Raw genomic sequence first — 21,026 nt, 5'->3', positions numbered from 1 at the left:
TAACATTTCCAAGGATCTCTCTGAAATAAGACTGCTTTTTTGTGTAACTAAAGACAATGGATAGTTTACAAAAAAACTTTACTGTGCTACGGTATATGTTAGGAAGATAACACTGTTTTGCAAAAGTGCTCAAGATGATTATTGTTTAAACTTTACAAAGTTTACAGCCATTGCAAGAAATGATGACATAAGCAGCCTCATATCTGAAAGCAGCAGGAGCTTCTCAGGCTGCAAAAGGTTTCATCAGCAGGAAAGTTTCAAATAGATTTGCTTCACTCATAAATTTCTACAATTATTTTCTGTAGGATTTCATTTGTATTAAAGATGTGCTCTGGAAGTGACATAATATGGGGTACTTTTCCAAAAGCAACCTTTAATTTTAATTGAATTTCTATGTATTAAGTAAAACATTTCTGCACTGGCAATACAATAAAAAATCTCTTTTGGCTATTAAGGGCACTCTCAAGCAATTTTTAAAATTCAGGTTTACAGTTAGAATGAAAATATAATTACTTATATAAGAAATTATTTATATAAGAAACTATTATATGTTCCCAAAATAAACTACTGTACTAAACATGTTGCTAGCTTAAATGTTTCAGTGAGGTTATTAATATTTTCTTACCTGCCAAATCCTTATTTTATGTATTTTATCTTATAGCTTGAACAGTGTATTTACAGTAATGTATTTGATAAACAGATGTAATTTCATACTAAAATATCTTGAGACCTACTTTTGGTGATGGTTCAGCCTGCTTGTATTTCCCATTTTCATTTCCATTTGTTTCTGCATGTTTCAGATGGAAAGATGAACCTTCAATAAAGGCAATATAGTCTTTGTAAGAGCATGTAGGACCAGCCAGAATGCCCATGAAGTTACAGTTGTAACTGAAATACTCCAGTAAACTTGGCACTCTCCTGAAAAACAAATTCCAGAAAAAAAAAACTGTTGTTAATATTGTAAAGCTAATAAATTTATATTACTTTTTAAATGTGCTCTTTATATACAATTAGAAGTCATTTCTGTATTTATACTTATTGTATTTTTTATTTAGCTCTTTAGTCATTTGTTTGCTTATTTATTTCTAAGGCAATGCATGAAACTAACTTCAGAAGAAATGAAAAACATGTCAACACAGAAAAATTAGCACAAGTACAAAAAGACACACACGAATATATTACATTCTCAAACCTGCCTATTCCAGTGCTAGCTCGCAGGGGTGTCAGAGCTTATTCTAGCAGTATTGGGAAAAAGGGAGAAACACACACACACAGTTACACACGGTCAATTTAATAGATTTTAATTTCCACTTTTTTCAAATTCAGTCAGCTGACATGCAATGAATGACCAGAAATGTTAAAAAGGTAAGCAGTAAACTGTCACAGGCTTAAATGTAAAGTTTAGTTTAGCAAAAACTAAAAAAAAGGACCAAAATATTATAAATGGGCTTTCTTCAGGAAACAACTAATAGGTTACAACCTACAGATGGTCTGCCATAATTAAAGTAAATTAATCCTTGAAAGATGAAGCAAACAATTTGCACAGGTGTCACAACTTCTGTTGATTACTTAAAAGCCCTCTGACTGTCTTAAAGCAGAGTTGGAACAGAACTGTGTTACTACACCCTCTGAAGTACTACTTGGATATTACACTGTAGAAAGTTGTAAATTCCAGTGATAATCGCAAGAAAACAGCAATTAATAAATGAAGTAAGATGGAGTATTATTACCCTTAGGTCTCGTTTATACTTCATGCTAAGAACATGAATGCATCATGGCTGCCACTCGTTCCCAGCATTTATTTGACGTGTCCTCTGAGCACGTCTTCAGAAATTAATGCAACGCATGCGCCAGTTGCTGTACCGGCAAAAAGTCAGGGGGCGCAGTGTGATATAAGTCAGAATGTGACTTCAGAGTCTCTGTTTACTATCTACATGTGACAGAAAGCCACTATGCAGATCCTCCAGGATCGATGTGCGTGCTTCCATGTTTGATGAATGGTTCGATGTGGTGAAGCAAATGCATTCATGGTGCTTTTAAATTCAAGTGTTCTCCAACATAGTGGCATGATACATTTTAAAAGTCTCACATACCATCTTCTGTGCCGTCTTTTGTTTTTTTTTTCACCTTCACAACAGCGTATTTGAGCCACAGAGAAAAAAATTAAGGGCATAGTGAAAAGGTGTTATTTGTGATTTTGGGTTTAATCTTGAAATGTCCACTTTAACCTTGTAGTTTACTTTAGATAGATAGATACTTTATTAATCCCAAGGGGAAATTCACTAATTCTACTTTACCATTAAAGTAGACCGTCGTAAACATCATCTTATAACCGATCCAGTTGTTAATCTCTATGTGCTTTGGGGATTCCTCCTGACCTGACAGCAGCAATCGCTACACACAGAACACATTGCATTTATGATATTCCAGCTCTCTGCACATTTAGAATCCTTAGATTTATACTTGATATCATTTTTATGATGAAATGCATTAAAGTATGTATGTTACATTGTACAGATAAATTGTTAATTTCGTTTAAATAATGAATACTGATAATAATTACACATGTTGTGGCGGCACGGTGGCAGAGCCATAGCATTTTGCAGTTTGCATGTTTTTCTGGTGGGTTTCCACAGTGTGCTATGGTTTCCTTCCAAAGACATGAAGTTTTGGGAATTTGGTGACACTAAAATGATGCTAGTGTATGTGTATGCTTGTATTCACCTTGTGATAAGCTGATGCCCCATCAAGGAATTTTATTTCTTTCTCGCGCCTGATGCTTGCTGGAATGGGCACATCCCCAGATTGATGGATGTAATCATTACACATCCTTTTCAGAGATATTGTGGCAAGGTGTCCTTGGAATTTAATGGATGTTTCAGGCAATTCACAACACAGCGAAGCCAAACGTTTTCTCACTGTGATGATATCTCGCACTGTCACCTGATGGAATCTTCCAGATTTACGGAAAGTACACGCACAAGTATAAACAGTAAAACACTTTCGTAGCAGTGGTGTCTGCTGGAACATGCGTTGCGTCGCATGAAGTATAAACCTGGTTTTAGAAGTGTAGGCCTACACAATCCAAAGGCAATTGGAAATTGGAAGAAACTCTGATAAGAAGAGATCTAGCAGATTCAAGGGTCACCAGCTTGCGTGATAGATGCTTCACAGCACAACAGCTTCAAGCACAGTTTAACAGTGGATGAAAAAAGCAAGACTCAGTTCCTACTGTAAGGATGAAACTTTGTGCTCCAGGTTTGACAGGGTAAGTGTCAGTACCAGCTGTGGACTACTGCAGACTGGAATGGACCAATTAATCAAAACGTGAAGTCTTCAGTTCATCACACAGGGTGTTTGTACGCCATCAAGTTGGTGAAAGGATGCTTCTTCACTGTGTAACAACAACTGTCTAACTTGGAGAAGGAAGCGTGATGGTCTGGGGTTTTTTCACTGAAGGCAGAGTTGGTGACTTGCATTCTGGCATTCTAAATTAGAAGGATTACCACAGTTGGGCTGTTATATCAGCTAAAGGTGGCTACTTTGATGAGTCAAAAATTTTAATTACATTTTGTACACTTAATGGTTTATTTGTTATAAGCCATGATCTCATGAAACATTAAGACATTAAACTGTGTGTAATTCCATAAAAACTGAAAAAACTGAGGTGTTCTAAAACATTTGACTGGTAGTGTATATATTTAAACAATATGTGCTGCACATGCAGATTGTTCAAATTCTGAAAAAACTGCATTGCTCAACAATATCCTATTGGTGCCTTTTGAAAATGCACAGTTTCATTAAATACTTTGGAACTGCTTAATTTCTCTTCTACAGTATTGCTGTTATTGTACTGACAAAAAATTTAGGGTGCTTATTTTTTAAAACTTTTATTTTTATCTATCTATTTTTCTATCTATCTATCTATCTATCTATCTATCTATCTATCTATCTACCTATCTATCTATCTATCTATCTATCTATCTATCTATCTATCTATAAAACCATTACATTTTAACCCAGTAATGGAAAGCTGTTGGATTATTGAAACCACACCTAACATTTTTTAGGAAAAAGGGGTTTCCTTTGTAATTCTCAGTTGCACATGCTGATGTGTTTGCCTTTAATCTTTACAATTAAAATAGTTATTTTTTATTTATTTATTGTCACCAGTGCTTACACACAACCAAACATGTTTGTTGGTCTACAGCGACCTAAGAGTAATATTTAACTACTATGGCTGCAGGTTTTGCTTCGTGACACTTTCTTAAACAGTGACCAACTTCTGATGTCAACTGACTTGTATCCCCTTCATTTTAATTGCCTTGTTTTGTAACACTTTGTCCTCTGAAATGCTTCTTTTTTTTCCTTAAATGACAGCCAAGTTAAGCTTAGGGCATCAAACTCTAACCAATTTAATTTCAACCAGTTTCTTAATTAGAAGCAAATTCTTGTTGTTAATTAAACCTGTTATTTAATTCCAATGCTTGTTGGTGCTTTCATTCTGCCACAACAGATATTTCAAAAAACTATTGATTTTCTTATTTTGTAAAACTACTGTCAGAATGATTTGTGGTCCTGAGCAGATCAACGCTACTGAGAGTTTCATCTTCCTTTATTTTCAGATTTTATATGATGGACATAAATTGGCAGGACATGTGTTAGTTATTGTTTGCATTTCATTATTGTTTGGCTGCTAATTACAGAAAAAAGAAACAAGTCTTAAATCACAAGTCAATTAAAATTAGGGCAAAAATTAATTATCACCAAAAATTGGACCCTAAGTAAGAAAATGGTTAGAATGGAAACCTTCAGTCACTGCTGCCCTCTAGGATCGGAATTGGACACCCCTGTTGTAAAGGAAGTATTTTCTGCTAAAATATATGATTTAATTAAATAAAAAGTTGCATAAACAAAGAAGTACAACAAACATTTAAGTACACAAGTTACATGTATATAGAAGTATTTAAATGTATAAGTTATTTATCTATTTTTTTGTTATTCTTTTTCACTTACAGCTGCAAATACTGTGCACACGTCCGATATTACACCCTTTAATCTACAGATGGCAGGAGGTGCTGTTACGGCTAGTTGTTCTTATCTGGCTATAATATAAGTATCCTTGGAGATGTTATTTTAATGAAGTGATGAAAACATTCAAGCTTTTTCTTTGTTTGTTTTATTGAAAGTTATTCATTCTTTCTTTGTGTTAATATATAACAAGGAAAAAATAGATCACAAGTACCAGACTTTAACATAAGAATCCTGCTGTAGCTATTAATGAAAGTATTTGCATGCTCATAATACTTTCATAAAGTTTTATGGATCACCTATTGATGTTTAATATTTGTTTAACTCCAATTTATTCTTATAATGAATAAAGAAAATGGGCTATGCATTTGCAAAAGCCGTTTTTTTAAAGTTTTAAGTTAACATGCCAATACTATACAAAATAAAATATCAGACAAAAATTCTAAATTCACATTAAATAGTAAGTAGATACATAGATAATACTTTACTTGCCCCAAGGGGAAATTAAAATTTTACAGAAGCTCCAAAAAAATAAATAAAATAAATACAATAAAACAAACTACAAACCCAATCCCCACACTCCACAACGCACACAAAAACGTCTGGCTTGAGTAACAAAGAGCAATTACTTTCAATAAAGGCTTGTAAATTGCAGCAAGATGAGGTCAGTCCTGCTGGGATTGTGCTACAAGTTTATATTTAAAGACATTAAAATTTGGATAGATCAGTGTCCATGAAAGGAACAGGCCTAATAGGCCTTGATTCCTTCTTTGAAGTTACCAGCATTAGGAATGATTCCTCCAAAAGACATTGGTACAGAGTGAATTATTTATGTTGCTGAGTCAGCCAGGATGATGCAACTTACTTTCCCTGGCAGTGACATGGACAAATTTGCTCCGCAATTCAACGCCAGGATAACACATTTAATTTTAATTATGCTGTGCTCCCTTTTTCATCACTGCACATTACCAAAAGTCTGATCAGACATATCCAGCATTAAAATAGTGTCTGAAATAAGGTGTAACCCAGTTCTCCACAGTACCCAAATAGCACAGTACCTGAGCTTGACACAACTCACTATGAAATATAACAGTTCAAACAACTTGTATGAAAACAATAGAATATTTCTCATTATATGAAGTCAGCCCAGGTCTGAATCCTTTCCACCTTACTTTAGTCCTTGCTCCGGATCTTTGCCTCTTCCATCTCCGAATAAGCGTGTAACTTTTATCCTCGCTCCGGATATTCGCCCTTTTGCCCAATTTAATTTACGGACGAGCAGCACTTCGACAGGGCATAACAGGGCTCTTTATTCAGTGGTGATCGCAGTGCTACCAAGTAATTATGGGAATGTTTAATACATTCAACTTTACATTTTTTAGAGCCTTTTATATTCTCTGATGTTACAGACATAGGCATTCATTAGTTCTTTTATGCTCACCAGGTGACATTTCTCAAGTTTGCAGCTTGTCTAAGTGGCAGTTGAGGTGGGCCAGTGCAGGTGTCTGCTTTGACAGCAGCATCTCTTCAGTTTAGTTTAAAAATGTATTCAAAAATGTATGGTAACAAGCCAGAGCCCAAATCTTAACATTACTAATTAATAACATTCATTAATTACATTTAAACCATTAATAATAATTGTAAATAAATTTTAAAAATAGATTAAAAACACTCAACAAATACTAATAAATTAATAAAGTTATAAATACTTAATAAATTTGAATATAAATGGGTATTCTCATATACCAAACATGCATACGTTAAATAGATTGAACAAGTGTGACTCAGTGTGTGTGAGCACAAACATGTCCTACAATAAACTGGCTCAGTGTCCTAGAGTACAAACTATCTTGAGTTCCTGGCTACTAGGAGATGCTCTGGCTCCTTGTGATTTTGATTTGGATTAAGTAGGTCAAAAAGTAAGGACTGATGGATAATGTAAAATTGTAATGTATCACAGTACTTGCAAAAGGAAAACTGATTAAACAATGTTTATGCCTACATACCATCAATACTAAATGTGTAAATATTTACTGTAGTACTTGTATTTTCTGTATAATTGTCAAACAGAAATTGATCTCTCTGTATATAAAACTCTTATGATATATAGTTCTTGCTACAGTCACCAGATGTCATGTGTAATGTAAATAGTATATCTCTACATGTACAGACCACATAAAGCCAGTGTTAAGATGTGAAAGTTACAAGGAGAGAAATTAGCTAACTGCTTAGCATGCCTAAATGTTTTAACAGTACTTTCACCTAAAGCAAAGTTAAACAGGAGACCGATTTCAAATTGAATTTTTCCTGAGTGTTGAAGTTGACCTTAATGGATTTTCTCCAGAACAAATTATTGAATTTGTTATTTTTTGGATTGGAATGGGATTTTTTATTGTAATTTGTTCTTACAAAAATAATTCTTAGATATAAAATGAAGAAACTGCTAGTCACTATCAGTATTTAGATAAAATTAAAGAAGCAAATTCCACTTAAAAAATGTGAATTTAAAAGAATATGGTAAAATAAAGTTAGGCATTTCAAGCTAAGGTTACAAAACACAAATAATGGATTTTTTTCTAAATGTAAATATCACACTTGCACATTTTTCTGAATGCAAAATAAGAGAAGGAGAAAAGCAAGCTAATTAAATTTTTAGATCAACTAGAACTAAGGCTGACCAGTTGTAGCTACAGAGGTACTCCAGCACTGAGCTTGAGAAGCCCTGCACTATAGTCTCGGACACTGCATGGGAACTGAAATGTTATAATTTGCATAATAAGCTTTCCAAAGAAATACTTGTTGCACAGAATAGTTTTATGAAGATAATTTTAATTTACCTAGAAACAAGTCATGAAACAAATCTGAACCTATTTCAAAAGCAATTTAACGGATTAAATTTGTCATGCTATAAAGAAATTTCAATTATTTAAATATGCACAATTTACCTGAAAATGTTCAAAGCAAAAGTTTTTTTCTACACATGGAAGAACAAACATACCTTTAAAACATACCTGACAGCTAAACTTCTTTGACTCGGTGTCAGTTGTTCTTCTTTCTTTGAGATTCCTTTACATATGGAAAGACTTTACGTGAGTTAATTCAGATAAATTCAAATTGAATAAATTAGGTACAAAAATTAAATTTTTTTCTAAAGAGACACATTATTGTTAGATGCTGCATATTATGTTTGTATATCCTTCAATGGAAAAAAGCAGAAAAAATACGGAAAGCATAACTTCTAGATATATGCTTTAATAACCAAGGAAACTTAACAATAACAAAAAATAATAATTGAAAACTTGCATTCAGTTCATTAAAGATTAATGTATTACTCATACAAAGTTACAAACCTTGCATTGACAGTGACTTTGAATTGAATATGAACTATATTGCCTGGCCACACAGTGCTAAGAATTTCTCTTTGTGTCACATCCATACATAAACAAAAGTAAATACAGCGGAAAGCACAATGTACAGCACATGACATAATCTCAACATTATACACACCTGTAGGAAATAATGATATATTGCACATAAGCACAAATACATAAAAACAAATTCAAGATACAGAATTGCCCAGCAATATCTAATGTTAACCTTTATACAGTAAAATAATTTTGAGATTAGGAAGAAACAGACATCAAGCAGAGACTGGGTTTAACCTGAGTGAATGCAGTAGGAAAATCTAGTAATTTTTGCCTTTATTGACCAGTAAATTTCCGTGATGATAATAACTGAATGAGATGGTTACCTGTGTGAGTGTAGACTTTAGTTATATTTCCAGCATATTTTATGAACCAGGATACCTTTTGGTCCTTGACAGAGTCCAGTTTCAGGTCCACAATACTTTCTGCTAACTAAATGACATACTGAAGTTTATGCTTTGAGAGAGCAGAAGCACTGCCATATTACACAGTTATGGAAAAGGTGAGGATGCTTTCAATGACAGATTGATAAAACTGAACTGGCACTGACTGGGACACGTTAAACTTTTTAAGCTGGTGGACATAAAAAAAACATATGATGCTGAGCTTTCTTGATAAGCAAAGTTATGTTGTCATCCCAGTTCAGACTGTGAATGATCTGTGCCAAGAAATTTATAAATAGTGGAGTGGTGGTGAGGAGTGTCAAATAATCTACAACTATTTCACTGATTTCTGAGTATCCAAGTCAAGATTCTTGAAGTTGTACTGACTTGCCATTTGATCTACCTCCCTCCATGGCACCTTGCCTGTAATAAACCCATTCTTGGCTGGGGGGAGGGGGTGGGTCAAAATTATGTCTTAACTAACAAAAAAATAAAGTTTTGTATGAAACTATGCAGTTTTGTTAAAATTGGGGAATTGTCTAGCATTTCACTTATAATTTTAGCAAAAAACATACATTACTAAGTGTAACATAACAGAATTTACATTAATAGCAGTAATTATTATTTGTATCATTATTTAATCATAATAACTTGTTTATGTTTAATGTTTAACTATTTCAACATTGCTGAATGACTATTTTTGAACTACATAATTTTTTTTTTTGTTTAAAGAACCCACTATCCACATGAAATAATCCTTTTAAACATTGTAATTGTAATGCAGAGTTAAACCACTGATGTTTGTTAGTTGGTGTACTCATAGATTTATTTTTTTTCAAAAATATGAGTTGAAAATGTTCTTGTGGGTGCCAGCTTAATTTCAGAATGCACACTAACCTTTCTTTTCACAAATGCATATCACCAGTTCTGCAGTTTCCAGTCTTACTTTGAAATTTTCACGAAATAATCTCAGGAAGTATTTTACCAGAATGTACTGTTACAACTAGTGGCTAATTTTGGTCTATGGCTGAAAATCATAAAATCAGTTGAAGTAAGTCTTTCATTAAGAAGTGTAATCCTGACTACTGTGAGTGACTCTTTACCGCTGTAGAAAATAAAAAATTCTAGTATACAGTTAATGGCACAAACAGTATGTACCAGTACATGCAGATGCACTATGGATCAACAAAAGAGTCCCATAAACATTCAGCTTACTAATACATGTCTGGCACTGAAACAATAAACACTTGAACAAAATACAGTTTGGAGTTTGATTGTGTCATTTTATTTCACTTATCTTTGTACAATCTTACATCTCATCTGGATTTTTCTTTGGTTTTATTTCAGAGACTTGTTTCTGTTAGATAAAATTGATTTAAAGCTATTTTAATGAAAGGCGTTTTTTGCATTTTGATAGCTAGGTTTTTAAATCAATGATAGATTTAAATTTGGTAACAGGGTTACAACTTTGATGTTATTTTGTGCTAATGTTAATACTTAGATGAACATTCACAGTACAATCTACTGCTTCACCCACCATTATATTTACAATTTCAAAAGTTCATGAAATAGAATGAAATAATTTGAAGACTTTATGTCAAAAGGTAACCAAGTACTGTGCCTTACTCAAGCATACAATACGTCCAAGCACTTTCTACAACCCTGTTCTTACCTTGTTCTGGCCAAGCTGCCTTCCTGCTAGGCTCTTGTCCTTGTTTAACATACCCTTTAACTCTAACTTCAAGAGGAAGCTGACAATAAAACTTCACTTACCCTGATGTTACTCTCAGACTAATACCTGGTCTTACTTCTGGGGTATGATATGTTCTCTGAAGATTTCCTGCTCTCTAAAACAAGGCACAGGTCTTCATCTGCACCATGTATTAGCCCAGAGGTAACACCTCATGCTCTGGGGATACTAACTTCCCTGTTAATCTAGTAGTTACTTCCAGGGCATGTCATAAACTTGCAGTGTGTGCATACATCTGTTGGCAGCCCACCCATACTGTGAGTTCCTTCAAACATATTTTTCAAAACTAGATAGCCTTCTAGCAGCTACAGACCTGTTGTCTTCTCATCCCAGTACCTTATAGCCCTGGCTCCACTGTACCCACATGGCACCCTGTCATAGTATATACTAAAACTCATTTTAAAGAGTGCAATAGGTTAATTTATTTCTAATATATATTTTTTAAATTTACACAGAGGAATAATCTTTTTAGTTAGCCAATAAAAGGTGTCATTTTGCTTGACTTTTCACTACATTCATAATGGCTAACACAGTACAACACCCTAGTACTACACAGAGGAATAGTATAACAAAATTATTACAACCCAGACTTAGTAACAATGGTCAATTCCAGTCACAGTCTCTGACCATTTAACACAAAGCTTAAGCTTATAAAAAGAAAGATGTTTCTTTAATCTGATTCATCTAAAATCTTCACAAAATAGCAATACTTTATGTAAACAATCACTGAGCATTTGGTTCCTTTTGTCAATTTTATCTTTGACTCAAGTAGACAGTTAAAATCTAAATGTTAGTGAGTCCCACAAACTGGGTATTCTCCATCTATTAATCTTTCTAACCTTCTTACGCATAACAGGACTGCAAGGAAAGCTGTAACCTATCCAAGCAAGCATCAAGCACAAGCACAACAAAATTACCTACTCTGATATTCAAATATGTCATTATTTTTCACATCAAACATGAATTTGTAAAACATGTTTTTCAAATGGTTAGACCTGGGTTTGTTTCCCAGGTCCTTCCTGCGTGGAGTTTGCATGTTCTCCCCGTGTCTGCGTGGGTTTCCTCTGGGTGCTCTGGTTTCCTCCCACAGTCCAAAGACATGCAGGTTAGGTGCACTGGCGATCCTAAATTGTCCCTAGTGTGTGCTTGGTGTGTGGGTGTGTGTGTGTGTGCCTTGTGGTGGGCTGGGATTGGCTCCAGCAGAACCCCGTGACCCTGTAGTTAGAATATAGCGGGTTGGAAAATGACTGACTGACTGACAGTTACAATTCTGATTTCAGTCAACATGTTATCCATTATCTTTAAGGTCAATTAATACTGTCAATAAATAGGATACAAATTAAAACACTCCTTTTAAACCATGACGTTATGTAATAGGATGAATAAAGTGAAATCTTTGCAACTTGTGTTGCTTCATTTTAAACTGCTGCAGATTTGTGTTTCCTTTACTCACTATAACACTGCATTTTAATGTTGAACTAAAAACCACAGCCAGCAATTTACTAAGCCTAGTGTACCAGTTTTCTCTTGGGATTGCCATCTAGGTCTCTGCTGGGCTGCACTGCACACACGTCAGAGTTCTCCACTACAGAGAATGCCATCCTAGGAATACAAAAGCATTGGCCTATCTCTTGAATCCAGTACTTCTGCAGTAAAAGCACTTAAGAGGACTCAATATAAAACTGGAGTCTCTGGAGAAACGAGCCAAAGAGTGGTTGGTTGCAAAGGTACCGTATAAGGTCTTGACTCTAATAGCGTTGAAAGAAAAAACTAAGCTTGTGCGAACTGTATTTTTGTTTAAAATCAGGTTAGTTAAAATGCTGAGTCTAATACTTTTGCAATTTGTACTTAAATGTGCAGACTTATGTACATTATGGTGCTATCTACAAGCTCAAGCAAAATTCTATATAAATTAATCACCATTTTTGCAGTATACTAAAGAAGTTCAGAAGTACATTTAAATGAGTAAATGATGTTAACATTTTTTGAGTATATAGTTAAACACATATTTAAAATAATATATTTTCTTAAGCATAAAGTTGAGAATTCAGATACAAATGTAGCACCAAGCAGCCAGAAGTCCTCCACAACACTAAATTTTCCTTACCTCCTATTCAGCTTCTAAATAATAGACAGGTGTACATACTTTACAAAGCAGCTGGTAATGCTGAGAAACAGGCACACTTGCCTTTCATACATTAATTCAGCTTGAATTTTTCAAGAATGATTAGTTATTTAATTAATTAATTACATGTATAGAGTGCTTTTCAAATCTTCTAAAAGTACTTTCATTAGGCAGCCATTCTTGTGTCTGTATGCTCATCACACATTAGCTAATAGATGGTGAAGGGGTGAGAGAAATAGTTAGCTAATAATGGACAGAGGATGATTAGGGGGCCAGAATGACCAGGCCATGGTGGGCAATTTAGGCAGGATATCAGGAAACACCATACTCTTTTGAAAGATGTCCAAAGATCTTTTCTGACTACAGTGAGTCAGGGCCTCGGTTTTACATCTCATCTGAAAGACGGAGACAATTTTCATAGCACAGTGTCCCTGTCACTGCACTGGGGTACTGGGATCCACACACAGACCACAGGGTAAGTGCTCCCACCTGACTTCAACAGCACCTTTTCCAGCAGCACCAATGCTTTTACTTGGATGACCTCCCATCCAAGTACTGTCCAGGCAAAAACATGTTTAGCTTCAGGTGGATTAACTGTTCTGAAGTGTAGGTGGTATTGCTGGTGGTATAACATATTGTATATTACTATAACTCAAATATGACAAATTAAAATATCTTGATTGTATATGATATGTAAAATTGCTCTTTCAAACCACTATAACAGGAGATAATTTTAAAAAGGAGAACAACACTTATATGAAATCTAAAAATATGATTTGGATGAATTATTCTTACCATCGTGAATCTCAAATGCCAGACTGGTTATCTTCTGTGTTATTATCATCATTGGGCTACAAAATAAATACGAAAAACAAAATATTTGTCAGGACACAGTAAATACCATAATTACAGTACGTGATTTTTATCCCTAGGTCCAGTAGAACACATGTCCCTAATGGAGATCAATCCAACTTATTTGTTCATCACTGAAAAATTCCTGCTCAACTTTTAACTGCCTGCTTTCACATTTGGATTCATGTAGCACATAAAAACTGACAAAAATAGGTAATTCATCTAAAAATAGCTAATCATCTTCTAGTCACCTAGACCTTTCAAAACAATTTGGAGTCAAGCTTTATAATTCTAAAAAAACATCTAGACACTTGGTCTCATACAGTATGTTCACAACTAACTGTAAAAAAGTAGGTTCATTAATATTTGTAAAATTAGACGTTAATTTGTTAGTTTATCTGAACCTCACTCATTTTAATAAACTAATAATACAATTTATTGATTAATACCATATTAACTTTTAATGTGTTCCCTGCAGCTTAATAAAGAAAAGTTGAATTCATACAAGAATTTAGTTAGTGTGATAGCTAGCTTTCCAAGAGTTTATGTGTTAAGATTTATGAAGTAAGGTTTCCTGTCCTAGACTGGGTTCAATCATTTGGTAGTTCACAGGGATTGAGTGTCCAATTCCAAGAGTTCCAAGGAAAGTAACCTACCCGCCCCATAAAGAGAGAGGGATCTTGCAGTCTATCAGAGAGAGAGAGAGAGAGAGAAAGATGAAAGCACCTAGTTCACTTCCAGGTATTGGCCTGCTCATACAGCAGGTGCCTGACTGATGATGCAAAAATCTAATCAGCCACTCACATGGCAGCAAGTCAATGTATTTAGTCATGTAGACATTGTCAAGATGACATGCTGAAGTTCAAACTGAGCATCAGAATGGGGAAGAAATTTGATTTAAGTGACTTTGAACATGGCAAGGTTGTTGGTGCCAGACGGGCTGGTCTGAGTATTTCAGAAACTGCTGATTTACTGGAATTTTCACGCACAACAATCTCTAGGATTTACAGAGAATGGTCAGAAAAAGAGAAAATATCCAGTAAGAGGCAGTTCTCTTTATGAAAATACATTGTTGATGCCAGAGGTCACAGGAGAATTGCCAGAGTGGTTTGAACTGATAGAAAGGCAGTAACTCAAATAACCACTTGTTACAACCGCGGTATGCAGAAGAGCATCTCTGAACGCACAACACATCGAAACTTGAAGCAGATGGGCTACAGCAGCAGGAGACCACACTGGGTGCCACTCCTGTCAGCTAAGAACGGGCAACTAAGGCTACAATTTCCACGGGCTCACCAAAATTGGACAACAGAAGCCTGTAAAAGTGTTGCCTGGTACCTGATAAGTCTCAATTTCTGCTGCAACATTCAGATGGTAGGGTCAGAATTTGGCATCAACAACATGAAAGCACGGATCCATTCTGCCTTGTATCAATGGTTCTGGCTGGTGGTGGTGGTGGTATATTGGTGTGGGGATAATTTCTTGGCACATTCTGGGCCCCTTAGTACCAAATGAGCATCGTTTAAATGCCTCAGCCTACCGGAGTACTGTTGATGACTATACCTATCCCTTTATGACTGCAGTGTACCCACCTTCTGTTGGCAACTTCCAGCAGGATAATGCACCCTTTCACAAAGTTCAAATTATCTCAGTTGGTTTCTTGAACATGACAATGAGTTCACTGTACTCAAATGACCTCCAGAATCACCAGATCTCAATTCAATAGAGTACCTTTGGGATGTGGTGGAATGGGAGATTCACATAATGGATGTACAGCTAACAAACCTGCAGCAACTGCATGATGTTATCATGTGAATATGGACTGAAATCCCTGAGGAATGTTTCTAGCACCTTGTTGAATCTCTACCATGAATAATTATAGCAATTCTGAAGGCAAAAGGGGTCCAATCAGGTACTAGCAAAGTGTACCTAACAAAGTGGCCCATGAGTGTGCATATACTAATATATATATATATATATATATATATATATATGTGTATGTGTGTGTGTGTACATATATATATATATATATAATCTTCATTTGGATCTTGATCTTTGTTTGTCCGCGAATGAATTAGAAGAAGAAGCACTAGATGGCAGTAGAGAGACAGCTAAAACATAGGCATTGCATTAAGAATCTCCTCCAGGCTTATACTACTGAAGACTGTAGTACTCCAGTCACACCTCAAAACACAGACATTCAAACTAAACAAATTGTTGTGCTTTAAATTAACTAATCTTTATATATAATCTTCATTTGGATCTTGATCTTTGTTTGTCCGCGAATTCCACACATGCATAGACCACCTTCCAGTTTAGTACGTTGTTGTTACTCACGGATGTCAACAATGTGCCGGAATAACGAAAGGGGTGGTGGACAGTGTTACGCTGGTTAGCTCCTGAGGCCTGGTTAGAGAATGAGATTGCCGAAGATAAAAGGTACGTGCCTATGTAACATATGAATGAAAGAAAGACAGTGGGTAAAATGAATGACAGCACGTTCCGGAAATTATTATTGTTACATTGTAGCCGGCGAGTGCTACGCGTCTCACAGTTGTACCCTGGCTTGCTCACATGTCAGTGAAGTGATCCCTATTTATGCTTTAAAGAGCCTGGATACCTGTGTGTCCCCCTTTTATAACCATTGCTCCGTGTATATTGCCTTACTCTTTGGATTGCCACAAAGCAACCTGCAAGATTGGAGAAAGGTTGAGAAGAGATCGTGAGAGGAAACGACAGTGTCATGAAAACGAGACGGACTGTGAACGGAGAGAAGCAGAAATGCTCCTACACCACCACATAATTACTATTCGGACAGTGATTCCAAGTAGGCCGATCCTATCGAATCAATGTCCAAGGGTTTTCTATTGTAATTTTGTTTCCCTTATAAAAAATCATAATGCTGTGCGACGAAGGGCCCAGTTCACGACTGGCAGCTGCATTTAAACATGGAGCCCTTCACAGACAACTTTAACACGCGCAACGTAGTTGGGCGCACATGGCTAGTGTATATATATATATATATATATATATATATATATATATATATATATATATATATATATATATATATATATATATATATATATATATATATATATATATATATATATATATATATATATACACACACACACACACACACACACACACAAAACCCTATAATACTTATAAAACATATAATACCTGTATAAGCGGTAAACACATTATATCTTCAGCAACATACATTAAAAACACATAAATGATTTGGTATAGTAACAAATAAAATGTACATTATTCTGATGTCTATGCTAACTTTCGTACAAGATTTAAGAGCGGAACACTGCCACACATTCAACAGCTCAGTTCAGATATCCAGGATATGGGAATAATTATGCAATAGTTTTTGCAGGAGTAACCAAGCAAATGATTGGTAGAACAACTGATGCAAGCACACCCAGACATCTGTTCAGGTATCTGAAGTCCAATTTACTTTAAAATTCACATATTGTTTGATGTCATTAATTATATGGAAGATATACCTTTGTTTTTATGTTTTTTGTGATAAATCTTTTGTTTGAATATAAAAAATAGTCATTACAAAACAGCAGTGGCAAATAGCATTTTGATGTTTTGCTATCACAGAACCTACAACAGGCAGTTCACCTTGCTCAGGAGAGCTAATCCATGTGGTGAATTCACATGATTAGGGTGCAATAAATGCATTACATGGTTTTGTGTACATAACTTCTGGGTGATACAATTTCTTACTACAGTTTTAAGCTAACCTACTGTTCTGGTTTGAGATAAATATAATGTAGGACAATCTGAAATGTGGTTTAAAGTTATGATATTTAAAAACTGCTAGCTGTCGAATAGAACACTTGAACTGTTATTTTCTTGAATGCCTTCATCAGTTTTGAACAACAAATAAATTTTGCATCATGGTAAAATAAATATAGGCTATCTTTTCACAGGTTGTGTTACAAATATTAAGAACAGTAACACAATGACTGCTAAGCCATGTATATTTTTCTGTCTTTTTGACAGTAAACCACAAGAGGGAGTGTTACTTTCACTTAGTAGCTGATGCATCAAACAAAAGAGAGATTTCTATAGTGAATGTGATGTGTAAGAAAAAAAAATTAGAATGTAAAGTGGAGATTTAGATTCTCTTTCATACTTGAAGCTCAATGACCCAGATAATTGAACATATCTCCCAATGAAAATCCTGTCTGCAGAAACAGCACACTTCAGATTGATGTCTACAAACAGCTTCTTCAATATAATAAAAGGAAAGAAAAAAGTGTTACCACTGGATTACATGGTAAGGCAATGTCTGTCACTGATAAAAGGAAAGTAAGTTTTACAATACTGAGTGTTTTCTATCAACTGCTTTAAAATAACGTGGCTAAAAAGTGATAATTCTTTTTTATATGAGACAACTTAAAATGTGTGCATTTGTTACTATAAGATTTGAGAAAATGTATTGATGGGATGCAAAACAGTACAGCAGCTAACACTGCAATTTAAGAGCAGTGTTGCACCCTGGTTTGATTTCTGGCTAGGATGTCTCAATCATGGACTTTCTATATTTTCTTTGTTCTCTTGGATTTCCTCTCTTATTCAAACGACATGCCAGAGACTGCAAATTGACCACATTGCAAGTGTGGTTATTATTGAAGTTATCAAGAGAAACTGGTGTCCCACTCATTGCTACTTTTGTGCCCTGTATTCACGTTTAAAGGTGGCTTTCTGCAACTAGTTCAGATTTCTGATGTTTTAATATAAAGAGGGAGAACAAACCAACTAAAGCAAAAATGGAAAGAAGGAGAAAGATTAATTAAGAGTTACCCACTGACAATATATAACTTTTTACTCTTTACAATGTTAATTGTGCTTGGTAAAAAATGAAAAATTGACCTTACTATTATGTTTCTGACATACTTGATTTAGCTTATTTTTAAGGAACTATATTCTAATAATGGTTTATTTCCCAGTTATATCCACGTATGTTATGAATTTTAAATACTATAAGCTTTAATTATTTTTGGTTAATTTCAAAGACTGCTTGCTATTGAAAAATTGGAGTTTTAATTCAAAATTTCCCTGAACTGGTAACTGCAAGAAAGAGCAACAAGAATGAAATGGGAAGTGTTTGTGAGTCAACGTCCCCATGTTCCAATGTCTTTACAGAGCAGTAAAAGCCTTGCACAGAATCTGTTACAACCAGGGTCTTTTTAAACTAATGAGCAACCAACTGCTGAACTCTACTTACCCAGAAAAATCAGCTGAATAGAGTCCATAATCAAAAATATAGACACGGGAGATCTGGCAAAGACTGAGGTATCCCAGAGCAACTATAAAACAGTACCTGAAATGAAAACACAGACATTAGTGTAGCTGTTTATCTGGCAGCTAGAACTGATTATCTCAGAGAAGAAAATTTATTTCTTTTATCTGTAGTAACACATTTAATCATCTAATAATAACTTGAGAAATTAAAAATGAATTCAATACACAATAATAGCTCTAGACATATTTTTACATGATAATTAATTCCTTCACTTTTTCAGCATAATTTTTTAAACATAATTGATTACACAGAAATGGAAAATTCACTATTTATCTTGTAACAGAACAGATCACCCTCTGAATCTCTCCACACCTAGAAAAATACAGAAACATTCTGATTTCTTCAAAATTAATACATTCATTTTCCAAATAAAGCACAAAGAGAAATAGTAAAAAATATATAACTAATCAGACAAGGTAAAATAAAACTCCGATTGACCTACTGTCCTTAGCTGCCACAGGATTTTAAATCCTTGTCTATTAGGTAGGGTGGCTCTCCCTGTTGCCTACTTTTCTAGAACCACAAAAGCATTTGCCTGTTTCTGGGCCAGTGATGACCCTTACTTTGGCTACAGGGGCAAGGGATTAGAGATCCTTCTAATGGAAACCAGTATCATTGTATTTGTAAGTCATCAACAGCCTACAAAGGCCAAATCTCTAGATCAACTCCCCTGCTGAATGTTTTAAAGAAGCAAGATGGTCCTACTTGTCTTGGTCAAGGAATGTATACTGCCTTTCAGTAGTGCTTCACGATATTTCAAACATGTTTTCCTTAATGATCAAATCTCTGCTTTCTTAGAGAAAATACACCACACTAGTGCTTTGAGCATTTGTTGTTTCAGTTCTCTATTCAGTCTGTATGAGGAGGAGTTTTCATTAGTTGTTTACTCCTTGCAATTCTCAGTTTAACTTCTTTCTCATAAAATAACTTTTCTGTGATCATGCTGGCAAGATCCCTGAACTTGTAACTGAATTCCTACATGATCATATAAATTACATAATAACTTTATGTGTATTGTAACAAGTAATTCGAAATTATAGTTTTTGGAAAGGATGCATTTTTTTAATACGCACATTAGTAAATTCCTTAGCTATAGTTAATGTCTTTAAAGAAATAAACTGAGCATTTTTGAAAACAATTGACAAATACTAGGTTTACTAGTTTTCTCTTGAAATAGGATAAATCAGTAATAAAATCAACTTTATTTCCAAGATCTGTGAGATGGAGGAATAGATTGTAAAAATCAAGTAGAACTGCTACAGAAATTTGTGAACTTACAGTAAATTTCACAATAATTTACATAATCTTATTTCTTTATTCATAGTAGGTCACCAAAAGTATTACCTAATTAATTTGACTATCTTTTTAATTCCTAGGCATCCTGCCAGAAAGAAGTCACAATCATACTGTGGAACATTTTGCATTGAATCCTGGGTGCGCCCTGCATGTACTCCTCATGTCTGCTTGGGTTTTATCCTGGCGGTCTTCCATTTATTATGTCATTTGGGACATTTGACTAATAAATGCCCAGACTCACCGGAACAAAACAAAATGCCCTCCATATAACATCTGTTATGTTCCTCTTTACTTTAGCCTACCTTCTTAAATTTTGTAACAATACACTTATTGTTCCATAAGTTTTGATTTATTGAAAGGACTTTAAGTTCTGATAATAAAGCTAAAATTTCATAAAATACCATTTTGGTTGCTAATACTTGCTCCTCAACCTATTTGTACAATATAAAATGATGGGCTGGAGTGCTCCATCTCTTTTCTTATTCTTTCATCATGGGGTCTGACATGTAATGATCCAAGCATTAACTGACGCCGAAGTTGGAAAAACCTAGTCCAAAAGTGACAGAAAAAGGGGAAAACGGAATTGCATTGCCAAAAAAACTAGCATGGGTTTGTGCCAAAAAAAAGATAGATGAAGACTATTAACAAAATCAAAGAGTTAATCAAGAGGTAAAAATACTGAAGCCATAAATCCTAACAATAACTAAGTTTCCTTTCATTAAATATTATAAAGTTTAGCATGGATTAGTTGTTGTTGTTTTAGTTTTAGGCAAAAGCTTGGATATAGGCCCATTCTTTCCACCACCTTAAATAGCAGTGAAGTGATGAT

The 21,026-nt window shown here is 34.7% G+C and overlaps 1 protein-coding gene across 3 annotated transcripts in view; it reads right to left on the bottom strand.

Annotated features, from left to right (window-relative positions):
- mboat2b (membrane bound O-acyltransferase domain containing 2b) overlaps nt 1-21,026 on the bottom strand; it is a 261,127-nt gene that overhangs the window by 31,763 nt on the left and 208,338 nt on the right. For all 3 annotated transcript variants that reach the window (XM_028796886.2, XM_051924923.1, XM_051924924.1), the window contains exons 4-7: nt 18,824-18,919; nt 13,510-13,565; nt 8,043-8,097; nt 735-918 (exon numbers count right to left, since the gene is read on the bottom strand). In XM_028796886.2, the coding sequence (XP_028652719.1) occupies nt 735-918; nt 8,043-8,097; nt 13,510-13,565; nt 18,824-18,919 (391 nt within the window). The remainder of the gene's footprint in view (nt 1-734; nt 919-8,042; nt 8,098-13,509; nt 13,566-18,823; nt 18,920-21,026) is intronic.

The sequence above is a fragment of the Erpetoichthys calabaricus genome, chromosome 3 (genome assembly GCF_900747795.2).
Source record: "Erpetoichthys calabaricus chromosome 3, fErpCal1.3, whole genome shotgun sequence".
Taxonomy (NCBI): domain Eukaryota; kingdom Metazoa; phylum Chordata; class Cladistia; order Polypteriformes; family Polypteridae; genus Erpetoichthys; species Erpetoichthys calabaricus.
The sequence above is the reverse complement of the archived record's forward strand: the minus strand, read 5'-3'. Positions and strand labels throughout refer to the sequence as shown.